Source organism: Periophthalmus magnuspinnatus, chromosome 8, assembly GCF_009829125.3.
Source record: "Periophthalmus magnuspinnatus isolate fPerMag1 chromosome 8, fPerMag1.2.pri, whole genome shotgun sequence".
In the NCBI taxonomy this organism is placed as follows: Eukaryota; Metazoa; Chordata; class Actinopteri; order Gobiiformes; family Gobiidae; genus Periophthalmus; species Periophthalmus magnuspinnatus.
In genome coordinates this window covers 25769450-25786468 of record NC_047133.1, presented here as the reverse complement: position 1 = coordinate 25786468, position 17019 = coordinate 25769450, and the positions used below count along the sequence as shown (strand labels likewise).

At 38.5% G+C, this 17019-nt stretch overlaps 4 protein-coding genes and 1 long non-coding RNA gene across 6 annotated transcripts; 3 read left to right on the top strand and 2 right to left on the bottom strand.

Annotated features, from left to right (window-relative positions):
• Window positions 1–634: 634 nt before the first annotated feature.
• Window positions 635–4032, top strand: LOC117374330 (cytochrome P450 2K1-like). The gene is made up of 9 exons (XM_033970415.2): window positions 635–862; window positions 935–1097; window positions 1190–1339; window positions 1414–1574; window positions 2484–2663; window positions 2749–2890; window positions 3256–3440; window positions 3511–3652; window positions 3724–4032. The coding sequence occupies exons 1-9, from the start codon at window positions 668–670 to the stop codon at window positions 3909–3911; spliced, it is 1506 nt and encodes a 501-aa protein (XP_033826306.1). The 5' UTR covers window positions 635–667; the 3' UTR covers window positions 3912–4032.
• Window positions 4033–4068: 36 nt separating this feature from the next.
• On the bottom strand, window positions 4069–6586 carry LOC117374327 (uncharacterized). 2 transcript variants are annotated; one of them, XM_055223860.1, is made up of 4 exons: window positions 6406–6586; window positions 5556–6188; window positions 5370–5480; window positions 4069–5254 (listed from the first exon to the last, which is right to left on the bottom strand). In XM_055223860.1, the coding sequence occupies exons 2-4, from the start codon at window positions 6177–6179 to the stop codon at window positions 4346–4348; spliced, it is 1644 nt and encodes a 547-aa protein (XP_055079835.1). In that variant the 5' UTR covers window positions 6180–6188; window positions 6406–6586; the 3' UTR covers window positions 4069–4345. The 2 variants fall into 2 exon arrangements, with proteins under 2 accessions (XP_055079835.1, XP_033826302.1); XM_033970411.2 differs by having other exon boundaries at window positions 5556–6185; window positions 6406–6564.
• Window positions 6501–8543, top strand: LOC117374329 (RNA-binding protein with serine-rich domain 1-like). Its single transcript, XM_033970414.2, has 7 exons — window positions 6501–6644; window positions 6959–7102; window positions 7180–7359; window positions 7438–7543; window positions 7627–7780; window positions 7906–8047; window positions 8111–8543. The coding sequence occupies exons 1-7, from the start codon at window positions 6538–6540 to the stop codon at window positions 8214–8216; spliced, it is 939 nt and encodes a 312-aa protein (XP_033826305.1). The 5' UTR covers window positions 6501–6537; the 3' UTR covers window positions 8217–8543.
• Window positions 8544–8785: 242 nt separating this feature from the next.
• On the top strand, window positions 8786–13503 carry LOC117374328 (arf-GAP with dual PH domain-containing protein 1-like). Its single transcript, XM_033970412.2, has 11 exons — window positions 8786–8962; window positions 9606–9736; window positions 9873–9964; window positions 10321–10403; window positions 11665–11777; window positions 11845–11991; window positions 12160–12243; window positions 12819–12881; window positions 12960–13031; window positions 13101–13329; window positions 13421–13503. The coding sequence occupies exons 1-11, from the start codon at window positions 8872–8874 to the stop codon at window positions 13447–13449; spliced, it is 1134 nt and encodes a 377-aa protein (XP_033826303.1). The 5' UTR covers window positions 8786–8871; the 3' UTR covers window positions 13450–13503.
• A 1330-nt stretch (window positions 13504–14833) lies between these two features.
• LOC117374331 (uncharacterized) lies at window positions 14834–15906 on the bottom strand. Its single transcript, XR_004541633.2, has 3 exons — window positions 15536–15906; window positions 15329–15405; window positions 14834–15014 (listed from the first exon to the last, which is right to left on the bottom strand). It is a non-coding gene; the product is annotated as an uncharacterized LOC117374331 (long non-coding RNA).
• Between the last annotated feature and the right edge of the window lie 1113 nt (window positions 15907–17019).

Below are 17019 nucleotides of genomic sequence, written 5' to 3'. Positions count from 1 at the left end.
CAGACCACCTGTCTGCCGCCGCTCTTTTGCCAACTTCATTGCTCGTCACTTGGACTGGTCATTATTTTGACAAAATAACTAAATGTTATTAAACACTTTCAAATTGTAATTATTTGGATTATTTCAGTAATGATTTGCACTAATGAAAAGAGTAGCATGTCTACAATTATGTTAGAAATGTGGTACAGTTTAGTGTAAAAAGCATTTCAATTTAAAAAAAACAAGTTGTATTTGATACTTTGGTTCCAAGACTTGAAATTTAAGGACTTGGACATGTGTGTTTTGGACTTGCGACTTGACTCAGACTACAAGTCAAAGACTTGAGAATTACTTGAGAGTTGCAAAACAGGGACTTGGTCCCACCTCTGTTACATTTTATGTAGGCTAGGGGTTAGTGGAGTACCTTTGTCCTGGTTTACATAGGACTAATTTATAGATTTCCAATGGTTCACATTTTTACTGCAACTTAATTACATGACACTTCAACTTGCATGTTTGCACCTGTAGGGACATGATTCAGTTCCCCAGACTGTCTTTGTTGTGTTCTAGTGGGTGTGGACTTTACGTGGATTTGTTTTCACAATGCAGCCTTGACTATATCATTAGCAGCAGCAGCAGCAGCAGCAGCAGCAGCAGCAGCAGCAGCAGCACAAAAGCCTCTATCCTAATGGATTATTCTTTAGGCCTCTTCAGTCCCACTTCCTTGTTGGGGACTATAGCTCTCATCTTACTTCTGTACATAATAATCAACAGTCTCACAGCTGAGGAATTGAGAAAAGAGCCACCAGGACCAAGGCCTTGGCCACTGCTTGGCAACCTGATGCAGCTTGATCTAAAGAGACTCTTTGTTACCCTTCATGAGGTAAATTTAACATTTATGTTGTAGATAATGTCTTACTCTCTTCATTCAGAATGAAATATTATGTCTCCTTAGATGTCAAGGAAATATGGAAATATCTTCACAGTCTACTTGGGACCAAACAAAGTGGTTGTACTGGCTGGATTTAAAACGGTCAAAGAGGCTCTGGTTGGATTTGCTGAAGAGTTTGGTGACAGAGCAACTCCTAAAGTCTTACATGATTTCATTCAGGGTCATGGTAGGATTTACACAACTTTGTCTAAGTACATAAGCATGTTGTATCTTATTAAATTAAACCTCTTTAAATTAATTGAAATGTGCTATTTTCAGGGATTGTTTTTTGCAATGGGGAAACATGGAAGGAGATGAGAAGATTTGCACTCACTACTCTGAGAGACTTTGGGATGGGCAAAAGACTGGCAGAGGATAAAATTGTTGAGGAATGCCACTACCTGATTCAGGAGTTTGAAAAGCATAAAGGTATTGAGATGCTCTCTACTCCCACAGACCATGCATGATGAACACATGCTGTAAGTGTCATTATGATCTTGCAGGAAAGCCATTTGATACAACACGTCTAGTGAACTATGCCACATCAAATATAATCTCATCAATCGTTTATGGAAGCAGGTTTGAATATGACGATCCAAGGTTCAAAAACATGGTGGCAAGAGCCAATGAAAACATTCAGCTCTCAGGTTCTGCATCAATCCAGGTAATTTTATTCTCAACTATTTACTTCTAAACATTTAGAGAACAGAGAACATTCAGGTTTTTAAAAGCAGGCTCAAGACCCATCTTTTTAGCATAGCTTTTGATTAGTATTTATCATTTTAGTTTACTTCTCTATTTATTTAGTCTTATTTAGGCTGGCTAGTGTGTTTATGTTTTACTTATGTTTTATTTACTTGTTTAGTTTTGACTTATTTTATTATTTATTGATTATTTTATTATTTATTTATTATTTATTTTATTATTTATTGACTTATTTATTAGTTTTGACTTATTTTATTATTTTTAATCATTTTAGATTTGCCAGTGTTTCCTCTGAGGAGCCCTCTGCACCGGGAGCTGTGGTTGGCTGTGGCTCCTGGGCCCTGGCTCGTGGGCCCTGGAGGTTTGGTCCTGACCTCATCTCTTCTCTGGGCCCTGGGCTGGTGTCCTGTGGCTGCGGGTGACCCTGCTCCTGGTGAAGATGGTTCCTCTGGTGGCGCTCTCTCATCTGGTTTATCTTTATCCAGCCTATGGCACTTAAACATATTTTAAATGAAACCGAGGTATTTTAACATGTGTTGAGGTGGGGGGTGGGAGTGTGCGTTGGGGTGGGGGGTTGTTTGGTTATGATTATTGATGTGTTGGGGTTGGGTTGTTGGGCTGTCGGGTGGCTGGGTGGGTTTGGTGGGTGGGACTGATTTTAATGCTTTGTAAAGCACTTTGTGTTACTTTTTTTTTGTATGAAAAGTGCTATATAAATAAAGTTTGATTTGATTTGATTTGATTTAGTAATGTGCTAAGTACTGAAGTACACCAACCAGTGCTTCTGATTAATAAGTAACAAGAATAAACTATTTATGATTTTTCTTTTCTTTTTTTTTGTCTTTTCTGTTTTCCTTTTGCTTTGCAGTTGTATAACATGTTTCCCAGGCTGTTTTATTGGATAAACAACCGGAAGAAGATTTGGAGAAATGCCAGTGAAAATGTCAATGATATTCAAAACTTGATCACTGGTTTGAAAGAGACATTAAACCCTGAGCGGTGCCGTGGCTTTGTTGATCGCTTTCTGATGCAAAAGAGAAAGGAAGAGGTTGTACCACCATTTATGGAAAAATTCCATTGTTGACTTATTTTGATTTAAAAACAAACACTTTTCTGTTCCAACATTCCATTAGGATAAACAGAATTTGAAGACTCAGTACCATGAGAAGAATCTGATATTCTCTGTTAGCAGCCTGTTTTCAGCTGGCACAGACACCACTGCAGCTACAATCAGATGGGGGTTACTGTTTATGGTCAAATATCCAGACATCCAAAGTAAGAACCAGGGGGCTCTTTGAGTTTGAGTTATTGCTTTCAACTTCCTGCTTGTCTCTGGAGATCTTATTCCTTTGCCATCAACATGATATTAAGCTTATATATTTTCTTGCACCGAGACAAAGTGCTACCACCAGACCAAGTTACAGGTCAGATTTGTGGAAATACTCCTGCACTCGCAGAATGCCACTTTTCCAAGATATTTTTGAGCAATAAAATGTGTAGTAGAATACATAATAGAGATGTTTAATGCTATATTGTGGGATATTCTAGACAAAGGCAAACATTCATGGAGACATGGACGAGGTAGAACCTCCACCAGAAATGTTACATAGTTCACTTTTACACCATACCTGTGTCTACAGGTCAGGTCCAACGGGAGCTCGACAGAGAAGTAGGAAGTCGTGAAATCTGTGTTGAAGATCGGAAAAACCTGCCCTACACTGATGCAGTCATACATGAGACACAGAGAGTTGCCAACATTATACCTTTGTCTATTCCTCACAAAACCAGCAGAGATGTTACCTTTCAGGGCTACTTCATCAAAAAGGTGTGGTATTTGTTATTGTGATGACCAAAAACACCAAAATGTTCATACTTTACAAAATGATTGTCCCCAGGATACAGTAGTAATTCCTCTCCTTACTTCTGTGCTGTATGATGAGAATGAATGGGAAAGCCCACACGCCTTCAACCCATCTCATTTCCTGGACAAAGATGGTAAATTCATCAAGAGAGAGGCTTTTCTGCCCTTTTCTGCTGGTAAAGAACAAATACATTGTATTTGGTGAGAAATTTCAATTATAATATAATGAACTGGAATGGTTTTGTAGGTCGTAGGATGTGTCTGGGAGAGGGACTGGCCAAGATGGAGTTGTTTCTCATCTTCAGTAACCTCCTCCAGCACTTTCGCTTCAGTCCTGCACCTGGAGTTCGAGAGGAGGATTTACTGTTGACTCCATATGTGGGTTTCACTCTCACCCCATCACCCCACGAGCTGTGTGCAACTATCCGCTCATAACAACACAGCACTATGAACAAATGACTACAATGTGTCTATAACTTCTATTCTTGATTTTGGAATCACCCAAGTTCGATGTCAGTTGTGCATATTTTAATCAAACTCTTAGTGAGCTCTGAAAACCCCATTTCACTTAATAAATAGTAAAACATAACTTGATTCCATAATTATATTTATTGATGGGCTTGCAATCAGAAATATGTTATCATTCTATTTTAGCAATATCACTGTTATTGCCATATTCTGTGGTGTATATAAAAGGAGTACGAAACCCATACTGTACTTTTTTCTTTATACCAGTAAAATTACATTGACGGCTTGCTTACTTACTTACTTAACAACCATGGTCTATACTAAAATAAATAACTATTTTAACAGTTGCTACACTTTATACGTCACTCAAATGTTTCATTTCTGTCTCGGCCAAGAATCTGCTAAGGGCCTTCCACTTTTATACTATTTACCTGATCCTGAACAGAACTGCTCATTGTTAAAACCTCAGTGGAAATATTACAGTCCTGAAAGGTTCTTACTGCACAGCTGTTTGAAAAATTTGCCAATTTATTCTCTGCAAATGTGTGATTATTTGATTGGTTGTAAGCAGACACGTAGCTTTGTGTGAATGCTGATATGTGGGCTTGAGCTTGAGTGTTTTGCTGTTGGTACAATGGTGATGGAATAAGTGGAAGGCTCTCAGCACTGCTACATGTTGCAAAACCATTCATGCTGGTAGGACTAAGTTCAGGGAGTTTAAAGGGTTCAACTGTTTCTAAAGAGTCTATAGAGCTGAAGCTTGGCTGCGACTGGCTGCACTGTGTGTAAGTGCCTTGGCTACATGTAAAAGAGTCTTGGTTAAAGGAGGTAGATTTAAGAGCGGCAGGTGAGTGAGTTTTTTGTTGCTGTTGAACTGCGCTACAGCATCCCATTTTGGAGGACATAGTCTGAAGAGTACTGAGAATTTGCTTCTGAATGTTTGTCTGCTGCACCTGCTCCCGCTCCAGACGACACTGCTGCTCGATCAACATCTTTACCGCCACGCCAAGACTGTGCACTTCAGAGCTTAATGTCTGGATTTGGTCCTGCAGAATAGTGTCCACTCTTGACTCTAGAACAGTATGTTGTGGACTAGAATTCCCCTCATTTTGATTAGTTGATTGGCTGCTAGGTGGGGGTGGCAGTCGTAAATTTGAGATCCCAGATAATGACTTCACTGATTGACTTGGAAGACGAATGCCAACACGAGGAGGAGGCTGAACTGAGCGGACTGTCATACTAGGTCTTTGAATTGAGTAATGCAGAGCTGAAGTTCCTCCTAATCCTTCAGACTGATTTTCCATAGCAGCCTGTAAATACACAGATGCATCATGTAACATATACACAGATGCATAACGTAATGTATAGATTTGGTGTTTTTTCACAAAAGGGTGGTGTTTACTAGAGAACTGTAATGTCTCTTACCCTTTCATTTGAATTATACGTGTTGGATGGTTGAGTAACAGGATTTCTCAAACCAGGTCCCTGCACACTAGTTTGGTCTCTTCTTATCAGTGATGCCATCTGCTGGAAAGACTGAAAAGATACATAAAACTACATGATTATGATATATTCAACATTTTAATTTGAATTAAACAAATGAGACTGTACCTTTATTCTGTGCGATAGAGCTTTGTCCAAAATCCTCTTACGTGCAGCCAACATTGAGTTTGTAGTAGGGGAAGGACTGACCCTTCTTTTTGCTAGTGCTGCAGTAGTTGCTCCAGTGGAACATGCTAGAGTTGTTGCAGCTCTTGTTACAGGGTTCTGAACAATGTTTTGGCTCGTCTGTGAAAGAGATGTGACACTGACAATCTGAATGTCATTTTCTTCCTTAAGTCCTTGCCCTTGGCTGCTGCTGCTACTACCACTACTACATTCTCCCGAGGACCCTGGGGGGTTTGTGCTACTTAGATTTGGAGATTTTGACATGAAATCCGAACGGTGTGACTGTTGAGAGGAAATCCGTATGAGATTTTGAAGATGAATGCCACCCCATTTATCTGGAGCTCCTTTGCCCCGTTCCTGCAGCTGAGGGTCGGGTGTGCCTCGGATCTCCAAAGGGCGCGCACGTCCTGGAGGTCTTCCCTGAAACTCTCTCAAGAACAGATAAATAGCCTGTGCCGACACCTTGATGTTCTCTAGTTCCAATTCAGCTTTAATTTTACGGAAGCTCAGTCCAGCCCTTCGCAGCTCCACAACTTTTTGTTTGGCAGCATCATCAAGTCGACCCATGGTTTCCTACTGAACAATGAGATTTAAATTAATATTTAAAAAACGAGGATTTGGCGTTGTCTTGCATACTCTAGGTCTATTCTAATGTGAGTCTAATGCATTCAATAATCAGTATTAACGGTAAAAGTGTGTCATGTCATGAGTTTATGTGGCTTGCGTTATAAAATGTAATTAAACATAGCTAACGGTAATGGCTAAGAGTTTTCGATTTTATAAAGGCTCTCACCGCAAAAAGCTTTTCGTAGACCTGGGCGTGGTTATTATTTCGTAAAAATAGCTTGAATATAATGTGCAAACAAAAGACAAACCCAAATTTGCCCAGGCAGTAAAGTAAATAAAACAAATTTGTTGGGGTTGTATGTGGCGCTCGTGTGCATACGCAACTTCCTGTGACATCATCACTGAGCGACGCTTTGGCCACAAGTGTTTGCTTAAAAATCCTTCGATCGAAAGAAAGAACGACATGTAAGTGTAAAAATATATAGTGAACGATAAAAGTCATTTTGTGAAAGAATTATAACGTTTTGTTTCACGTTTTATCGTTGAAGCATTGTGCTAAAAGCATAACTCGTTTATGATAATCCCCAGAGAAGTTGCAATGTGCGAGCGCTGAATGAATTCATCCGTTCTCAGTTTGTTTGTCGTGTCCCAGTGGTTCTTTGCTTGTTATACTGGAGTGCATTTCATTTGTTGTATTTGTTCCACATTTACTCGTGTGTTTGATGCACTTCATTTAGTCCACCAAGTAAATATAGTTAAACGGGGTTAATTTATTTCAGGGCCCCATCACCGACAAAGCGCAAAGAGGAAGAAAAAACAAAGGAGAGGGGTAAGGAAAAGAACATCAAGGATGAAGACAAAGAACGAGGACGAGACAAAGTGAGGAAGCGTCGCAGTGCTTCTACAGGAAGCAGCAGCAGCAGGTTTGATCTCAGGCTCAGTCTTTTTTTTTATGGTGAACACCGGACAGTAAATATTGTTTTTATCTTTTTGGTATTAGGTCCAGCTCATCTTCAAGCAGCAGTTCTGGTTCCAGCTCAGGCTCCTCCAGTGGGTCCAGTTCATCTGGTTCCAGTCGCTCAGGTTCGTCAAGCTCTCGCTCCTCTTCCTCCTCAAGCTCATCTGGATCTCCTAGTCCAAGCCGTAGACGCCACGATAACCGACGCAGGTCACGTTCAACGTTAGTATATTACCTAGTTCTACTCATGTCTGTTGATGAATAGAGTTTGTTTTGTGTTAACACTATTTATTTCAATAGCTCAAAAACACAGAAAAAAACAGATGAGAAGGAAAGGCGAAAAAGAAGCCCAACTCCAAAACCAACCAAGGTTCATATAGGTCGACTGACCAGAAATGTCACAAAGGTCAGTAAAGGAGGATTGCATGTGAACTGGTTAAAACCAAATTCTAGATGGGCAGTCTAAAAATGACATTTTTTTTAACACAGGAACACATACTAGAGATCTTTTCAACTTACGGGAAAATCAAAATGGTGGATTTGCTGACGGACAGAAGTCATCCTCACCTTAGCAAGGGCTCTGCTTATGTTGAGTTTGAAACCTCAGAAGAGGCACAGAAAGCACTCAAACACATGGATGGAGGTCACTTTATTTGTATTTTTCTTTTATTGTTCCAAGCAAAACATTAAGAACAAATTCTTATTTACATGTACATATTTAACATGTTGGCCAGTTAAAGGGTTTTCTAATTGTAATTATCCGTATAGGCCAAATTGATGGACAAGAAATAACTGCTGCAGCAGTACTGCCTCAGCGCTTCCGACCTCCACCTCGGAGACTTTCTCCACCGCGAAGAATGCCCCCACCCCCCCCCATGTGGCGCCGCAGCCCACCACGCATGAGGAGAAGGTATGTTTGTAGTTTACTGATGTCCAAGCATCTTTTTCCTAATGTCTATGTTTTTCTTTAAAGATCCCGCTCTCCGAGGAGACGCTCACCAATTCGACGCCGCTCACGCTCTAGGTCTGCAGGGCGCAGGCGCCATCGCTCTCGCTCCAGCTCAAACTCCTCCAGATAAACATTTGTCTTAGAAGCTCAGCTGAGATATGCTCGCTTCGGACCACTGAGTGTTTGAAAAAGATCCAACACCACTGGTCCCCTGAAGACAGTGAATGTTTTCTTTTCAATTTTGAGTCTTCAAAGATTACTTTACTGTGTAATTTGTCATTGTTAGTTTTGAGATAATTGGTCTTTTACTATAACACAATTTGGGAAAATACTAGTTGCTACTATATTACAAAATATTTTTTCTGATACAAGTTTTACCACCCTTCAAATGATTATACGTTTGTTTTATTAATGTATGATTTCTTTAATACTTTTCAAAATAAATTTTTAAAAAGTGTTTGGATGTGTATTTTATATACTATCTGCTATTGCAGTCTTTTGGAAGATGTTTTGTTCATGCATCTGTCATACTACAATGAAATACTGCATGTGGCCACCATACTGAATACGGACTATGATCAGTAGTAGAAGGAGCCGACCAACCACTGGGGGTCTCACTTCAGACTCCACTGCCCCCAAAAGTTAACCTCGCTGTCAAATGTCTGTCACGGCATCTACGCCACAGAAACGAGGACATTTTTTTTTAATGCGGTACATGATTCATGAGGGACTAGTGGTTATCTAATGCAGACGAATACGCGCTTTTGAAACACTTCGGCAGAAGAATGGCTGTAGATCAAGACCAGAACAGGCAGCGCATTAAGCAGCTCATGAGGAAACCTGGAAACAACTACTGCGCGGACTGTCGAGCGGCAGGTAATCTAGTCTCAACTTTGAAAATGCTATTTTTAATTAAATAAGAGAGTTATAGAGCTTAACATATTTGACCCGTTTCTTCCGCAAAGTCTTAGCACAACTCCTAGAAAGCACAATATTTAGGTTTAGCTATCCTATTTTAGATGAATCATTATTATTAATGCACCATCACTTTCAAATCACTCAAGGTTGTCAACACAAGAGATCTCAAAGTGCGCTTTTACTCTTTTAACAGGGTGGATATGTAAATTGAAACATTTTAAATGTACATGTACAGTGTTTTGATGAATACACTTTTAGCGGCTACTGTCTCATTGGCTTACACAAATGTGGGCGTGGCTATGATCCATAAAGCTCCTTGTCTCCTCTGCACAGATGCACATCCTTAATGTGTGCCTAGTTATGATTATATAGCAGGAAGCCACATCATGTTTTTTTCATCCAGTTAAAGGTTTAAGTATTCCCTTTTGCAATAGCCCTTTATGAACACAAGCTGTAGTCATTTTGAAAGTAGATCAGAAGGGCTCATTTCCTTTTGTGTGTGAAAGAGAAATGAAACATTGGCCCTTTACATTTTAATCCATATAATAGTGAGTCTGTGTGCAGAAATTAATTCTAATATTTTTACGTAATTATGCTGCAGATCCAGAGTGGGCTTCGTACACACTGGGCGTATTTGTGTGTCAAAGTTGTTCTGGTCTCCACAGAAATATTGCCCAGATTAGTAAAGTTAAGTCTGTGCTGCTTGACCCCTGGCGTCCTTCTGAAGTAGAGGTAGGAGCTACAGATGGGTATAGTTTCAAATACACCAAGGAGAAATTAAGAGCATTATTCTAATATGCTTTTCCATTTCAAGTGTTTTATTTTTACGCAAAAGTTGTAACGCTAATGCACTCCTCTGTTGTTGCAGTTTATGGACTCAGTGGGAAATGATGCTGCCAGGGCCAAATTTGAAAAGCAGGTTCCAGCCTTTTATTACCGACCATCACGCACAGACTGCACGTAAGCTTTCTGTGGCATTTTGAAAAATTTTATTCTTGTGTACACACCTCAAAACAGTTGTGCAGATATCCTTTAGCCACTGTACAAGTGAAAACATCTAAACTTGGAAACATATAAGTGGAACTAGTGTAGTGTTTTTTCCCACAAACACTGAGAGATTCTGAACAAAATTAAATTCTGTTTTATTTTCTCTTTTAATAATACTGCCCAGCTTAAATGGTGAAACAGTTACTTCAAATTGAAAAGTCCAGTCCATGACCATTCAAAAATGTCTAGTGCATGTGGTGAGACTGTGTGACTATAAGCTCAATAAGTAAGTTCTCATGTCACTATTATTATTCACTCTAATTTTTCAGGCTTCTCCGAGAACAATGGATCCGAGCCAAGTATGAGAGGAAGGAGTTTATTTATGTGGAGAAGCAAGAGCCGTACACTGCAGGTATGAAGCATTTGTGTCAGGGATATAAACAAAACACTTATGAGTATGAAATTAGTTGAATGTTACACAACCTGATGCACTTAATGGTAAACTGTCCAAAACTAGCATTATTCATTTAGTATCTATTGCCCTGTGACAATCTAATTAATTTTCAATTTTGTCTTGAAAATTTAATGTATTAAATACATAATTCAAAAAAAGGCAAAAACCGTATAATCTACCAAGCTCACTACAAATAACATTGTCTGTATTGAAAATAGAAATACACATCTCTGAATTTGCTACTGTAGACTTTCTTTTGAAATGACTCATATCCTTAAGTTGAAAAAAAAAAGTTGACCTAAGTCAACCTCATTTTCTATGTTGTAAAATTTACCAATATATTTGTTGTTAAGTCACCAATACACAAAACATGACAAACTGCAGCATGCATTATTACAACTGTAGTATATTGTATTTTCTTGGAATTCACATAACAGCTAACAGCTTTGTCCTTGTCAATAGAGTCTTGTGTTTGGTCTGCGTGTCTGTCACAGCTGAAGAATGAACTCTATTGTTTAAATGTACTCAATGCCCATCTCAAATGTTAGATTAGATAGGAATTACAGAGTCAGTATTTTTACAGGATCTCACCGTATTGTCACACATAGGTGCAGAACAAGCTTTATCTCTTTTATCATAAGTCTTGAGAAAGCACTTCCTGTTCTGAGAATGATGTGCGTTGTTGCGGCTGCTTTAGCCGTCCTACATTTTTGTCCTCGGCAGTCGACAAAAGCCACAAAAACTGATGAAATCATTGTTTTACAACCAGACATTGCCTAAACATTTGTACAAACGAAAGTGTTGTTAAGATGTGTGGGCCTTATCCCAATATGGACAGAGTAGATAGTGTCAGGAACAAATCTCATTATATGCATCCAATAGAGAGTCAGTTTGGTCTATGAGTTTTAGTGAGTAACATGGCTGTATATGGTTATAGCCCAAAGAGGAAGCAGTCAGTCACAGAGTAGAATTATTTAAGTCAACCAAAAAAACCCTTAGTTGTTATACCAACAGTACACAAACTCACTCGTACAACTGTGACCGCAACTGCAAATAACTGCAGTAGATTTTAGTGACTAATACACAAAAAAAAACTAAGTGAATCAGGCCCTGTAAACTAAAGCAGTTCTGGTGTCACGCTTTCTGTGTAACATGATCCCATAAGAGAAGGCACATTTCAGAAATCTTGTCCTTTTGCTATCATTTTTTCTTTTGTTAGGATACAGAGAAGGTTTTTTATGGAAACGTGGCAGAGACAATGGACAATACCTCAATCGAAAGTTCATTTTGTCTGAACGTGAGGGTGTTCTGAAGTACTTCAACAAAAATGATGTGGGTTATTTTATTTTTTACATTTGTTTGTCCTCAGATATTTTCATGACATGTTTGCTCTTTTCAGGCTAGAGAGCCCAAAGCCGTTATGAAGTTTCAAAGTGTGAATGCCTGTTTTCAACCTGCAAAAATTGGCACTGCACATGGCTTACAGATCACTTATTTAAAGGACAACAGCACCAGGAATATATTTGTATATCATGAAGATGGCAAGGTATCTGTAGAGACTGCTCTCTGTCTTAAATGTTGCAAGTAAACATATGGTCCTCTACTGGAGAGTTCCTGCAACAGCATGAAACACTGATAGAACTAGAATAGGCCTACTGTATTTGTAATAGTCCTATTATCGCATTAACTGTAACTCTTAACATCCACTGTTTAGGAAATGGTCGACTGGTTCAATGCCATTCGTGCCGCCAGGTTCCATTACCTTCAGGTGGCTTTTCCCATAGCCTCTGTTTCTGAGGTGAGTACATACACACACACACACACACACATTAGGTTAAACAATAAAAAAAAAAAGTAAACAAATAAAAAAGACTTGCTATTTCTTGGTGTTTGGTATTAAATTATACATATGTAGAGTATTATTTGATATTATCTTCATTGCAACCGCAATTAATAATAGAAACAGGTCCACTGAACTTCCTTTTCAAAACTGCAGAACTGAGAAGCCTCATCCCATTGTGACATATCACTGTAGCAATCAACAGCATGTACTGTTTGTTTTTTTGTTGCTTTGGCAACATGACATATCTGACCTGGGGTTGGAAATAATGTACTTAAATAATTATAGGTTTTAAATAAGGCAAAATAGGCAAAAATCTCCGACAAAGTTAGTTCTGACCAAGCCTAGATCAGTACCTGGAGAAGACACTGCACTGTGGCAGTGCTCCTGACAGGTTGCCCCAGTGGAATGAAGATTGGGCCCAATGCAGAGGTCAAATTTCACTACTTAAACAATATTATGTGCTGATAAAGTTGGTATCTAACTCTGGCTGAATTAGTACCGAATGATAATAATCTTTGCTCTTTGCCCAGCTCTTGCCAAAACTAACCAGAAACTTTATAAAGGAGGGGTACATGGAGAAAACAGGCCCAAAGGTAATACATATTTTAAATTCCAGCCATTTTTGTTAGTTGTACATAATGCTTATGTGACTTATTGTTTCATCTTTACAGCACACAGAAGGTTTTAAGAAAAGATGGTTTACAATGGACGACCGAAGGCTCATGTACTTCAAAGATCCTATGGTGAGAAAAATTTGAAAGTGCATACCTCCACCAACAGAGGTCACACTAACGCTTCGTTTCCACATGTAGGATGCCTATGCAAGAGGTGAGGTGTTCGTAGGCAGCAAAGACAACAATTACAGCCTGGTTCCCCACTTCCCACCAGGCATCCAGGGAAATCATTGGCAGTTTGGTATCACCATAGTAACCCCAGACAGGATGTTCCTTATGGCATGTGAGAACGAAAAAGAGCACAGAGACTGGATAAATGCTATTGAAAACGTTATGGACCGACCAATGCTGCCTCACGAGTATGCAGGTACAGCACTTAAATCATATTAAATTAGTGTTAGATGCTAAAGATAATGCTAATGTCTTTTGTGTGTGTGTGTGTTTTGTTTTTTTTGCAGTGGAGGCCTACTTTAAACACAAGCCCTGACCATCCATTTGACAGGCTTCACATGTAGAGGTCAAAGTTATGTCAATGAAACAAATTATTATTATTATTATTATTATTATTATTATTATTATTATTATTATTATTATTATTATTATATCATTATTTATTATCAGAAATACATTTTCCAAACCAAGTTCACAGTCTTTACTCTGTAAAAATGGTAATACTGTGAGTGTTGGGAGTCCAGAGCCCTGCTGCTTTGTCATTTACTTGATTTGGGGTGTTCTTCATTTTATTTAAAGGTGCACTATAAAACATTTCTGGTGGAGAGTTCGCCATCTGCTAGTCTCCATGGAGATGTTAATGCTTTGCCTGGAATGATCCACAGTGTAGCATTAAACATGTCCATCTTCCATTTAATCAATTGCATATGTTTTATTTCTCAAAAACATCCTCTAGCAGGCCATTCTCTGCATAGATCTGACCTGTAACTTGGCCTGGGGAACTCTTAAGCTTTTTTCCAGTTAAGTTAACTTAAGTTTAATGTCATACTGTGAAATATTCCACCATAAAATTACATAGTGCACATAAAGGCTCAGTTTCAACTCTTTTTTTCTCTCTTCTTTTTCAAACTAGTGAACTCAAACAGTATTATTATATGTAATGTAATGTAGTATATCCTTTAATATACCTAAGATATTATCAAACAAATTTGTATACAAAATAAAAGACATATTTTATTATAATTTTTTGTTACAATAAATTAAAATCAATTAAATTACAATAGCAGTCTTGTCAGGATTATACAGCAAGTATATACTGCTCATTGAACACTGAACATTCAGACTATATGTATTTGCTACATCTGTCCATATTCCAGGATAATCATTCCAAGTTATTATTTTAGTTTTTTTCAGCTGACAGCTGGCATTATTTTCACAAACTTGTTTTAACTATTGTAATAGATTCACCATCACAATAATGCTATAATAATGTTGCTTTTCAAACTGCACACCCATATTTAATATAAAATGGTTTTGATGTTGAGTTTATAACATGCACATAATGTATACTTCACACTATCACATTTTAACCTCACAGACATTCATTTCTATATAATTAAAATGAAAATATATATAAACATTTGTCTTGCTTTTTGCATCCGTTTTGAGACAGGTATCTGTACTGAAAATACTAATATAGTTACGCCATTACACTGGACATAAAGTAATGCACATTCCCAGTATGAAAAGTATATGCTGGTGGTAAAGGTAGATGAAGTACAAATGGCACAGCATGAACCACACTGAGATCATATGTTGCACAAAAGACATGTAATGATTTCAACACTTATTCTTGCTTGTAGCCTGATTTGTGAAATACACAAAATACTGGTAAATCTCTGTTGCGTAAAACAGCATCATGTTTTCAGAGAATTGTATTTATGGAGATAGAATTTTTGTCCTTGTTTGACAAATGCACAAAGACAGTGAGGTCAGCAGGCCAGGGTCTAGCAGCAGCTCGCTCCCCTCATCTCTTTGTTGACGTATTCTTGGAGCTTGAAAGTTTCGCTGGGATCCTTCATAGACCTATGTTTCAGCTCTCTATCAGAGCAAAAACAAACACTGAATATTAGCGTGGTGTCAGGCTGTAACATGCAGGTTGTTAGCTGGAGTCAGCACATTATCGAAACAGAAATCTGGACCAGAGTTACACTGAAGTACAGCTATAGTGCAAATTCCAAACAAATTCTCAAACAGCAAACATGTGGACAAAAAAAGCTACAATTAAAATGCTACTTGTGTTAAATTATTGAGAAAACCAAGGCTACTGTGAAACTTTGACCAGAAACTTTTTTATATATCATATCATAAATAGTTTCTGAAAGCTGCCAGACATGTCCTTGTGAAGAACTCACTTTGCCACAGCAGTGAAGACCAGCTCCACGTTCAGACCAGACCTGGCACTGGTCTCCATGAAGGGGACTCCAAAATCCTGCACAACAGAAAACATTTAACATTTCATTTAACACTCTCTGCACACAATGTAAGTGTGGCCTTTATAACTGTACATTTTGGATACTCTTCACCTCCACCAGTATTTATGACATTGTGTTGACATTTACCTTAGCAAGTTTCTCACCATCTTCTCTCTTCACCACTCTCTCATGTGAGGAGTCAGCCTGGTAAACATAAATATTGTCATTAATAAAAATAAGAAAACTGAATACCTCTACCAACAAAGACAGACATCCCACAATGCCTTGCCTTGTTTCCTAGCAGCATGAGCACAACATCTTGTTGTGCATACTCATGGATCTCGCTCAGCCATGCCTAGTAACAAGGACACAGAGACAGCTGTTAGACACAATACAGGGGACAACAAAACAGGCCACATGCACAAGAGTCCAATACTAATGTCCCATTAAAGAGTCAGTGAGGAGACCATGTCTGGGGTTTGACAAGGACAAGTCCAGCAGTAATCTAATAACACAAGAGCAGACATGGAATTCAGAAACTAAATCTCTCTAATGGAGGAAAAAGAGAAGAAACATAGAGGGGCCTAGAATAGTCTATTCTCGTTCTGTTGTTATTCAGATAATAGATGAACATTCAGCTTACAGTAAAGTTGATTAATTTGATTCTCTTTTGTGGAGCTGAATGAACTTTGAACATCAATGAATTCATTAGTTTTAATTATGGAACTCTTCGTGTGATTGACCATAAACTAACACATGAAATTGCAAACTCTATTGTACGTTTTATTTTGTAGCCAAAAAACTATGCTAAAATATCTGGAAAATATTTGGGTGGATAGGTTAGATTTTAGGTTAGTACTAAAACTGCTTAATGATAGAAATAAGTGACTTCAATACTGCATCTCAATCTCTGCTGCTGACCCCGACTCTTAATTGTGGCGTTTCATTATAGTAAGCAGCAGATTGTCATTTTCAGTGTTTAGTATGTGCAGAGCCCGAAATTTCCTTGGCACTCAAGCCTCAAAATACATCTCAGAAAAACTCATAAAAGCTGATTTTGCACAATGTGTGTGTTTACAGCTGATGCAAACTTTACCATAGGCAGGGTTTAGACTGAAGTCAACTAAGTCCCTCTAATGTTTTCTTTGACCTGAAAACAAAACTTTCACAAAGTACACATCTTCCTGTACATTTGCTCCCTGCTGGTGACACTCCCAGCTGGAGAGGAGCTGATGTGACATGAGAAGAGGCCTGACAACAACCAAGGGAGAGGCGAAGACCAAAGCATCAGAGATCAGCACAGATAAAAGAGAAGCAGATGGTGCCTGCACAGTGACAGCACTCAGAAAAACAGTGACTAGAGCACACATCACAGGAAGAATTAATGTGGTTTGATTTCAGTTTGGGTTTATGTTGTTACTGCCAAGAGTAAGAAATATGCTGTCACATTTTCTGTTTGCAAGTGCTTTGAAAAAAAAGTGTGCCTTGGTGAAAATGGGGTAAAGCATATTTCACCAAGATTTTGACTCAATTCAGTAAAAAATAGCTACTGACCAGTTACACTTTGTCACTGGTGAGGAGTATTGTTCTTCGTTTTGTATTTCTGACCTCCTGAACATCGACAAAAAGCC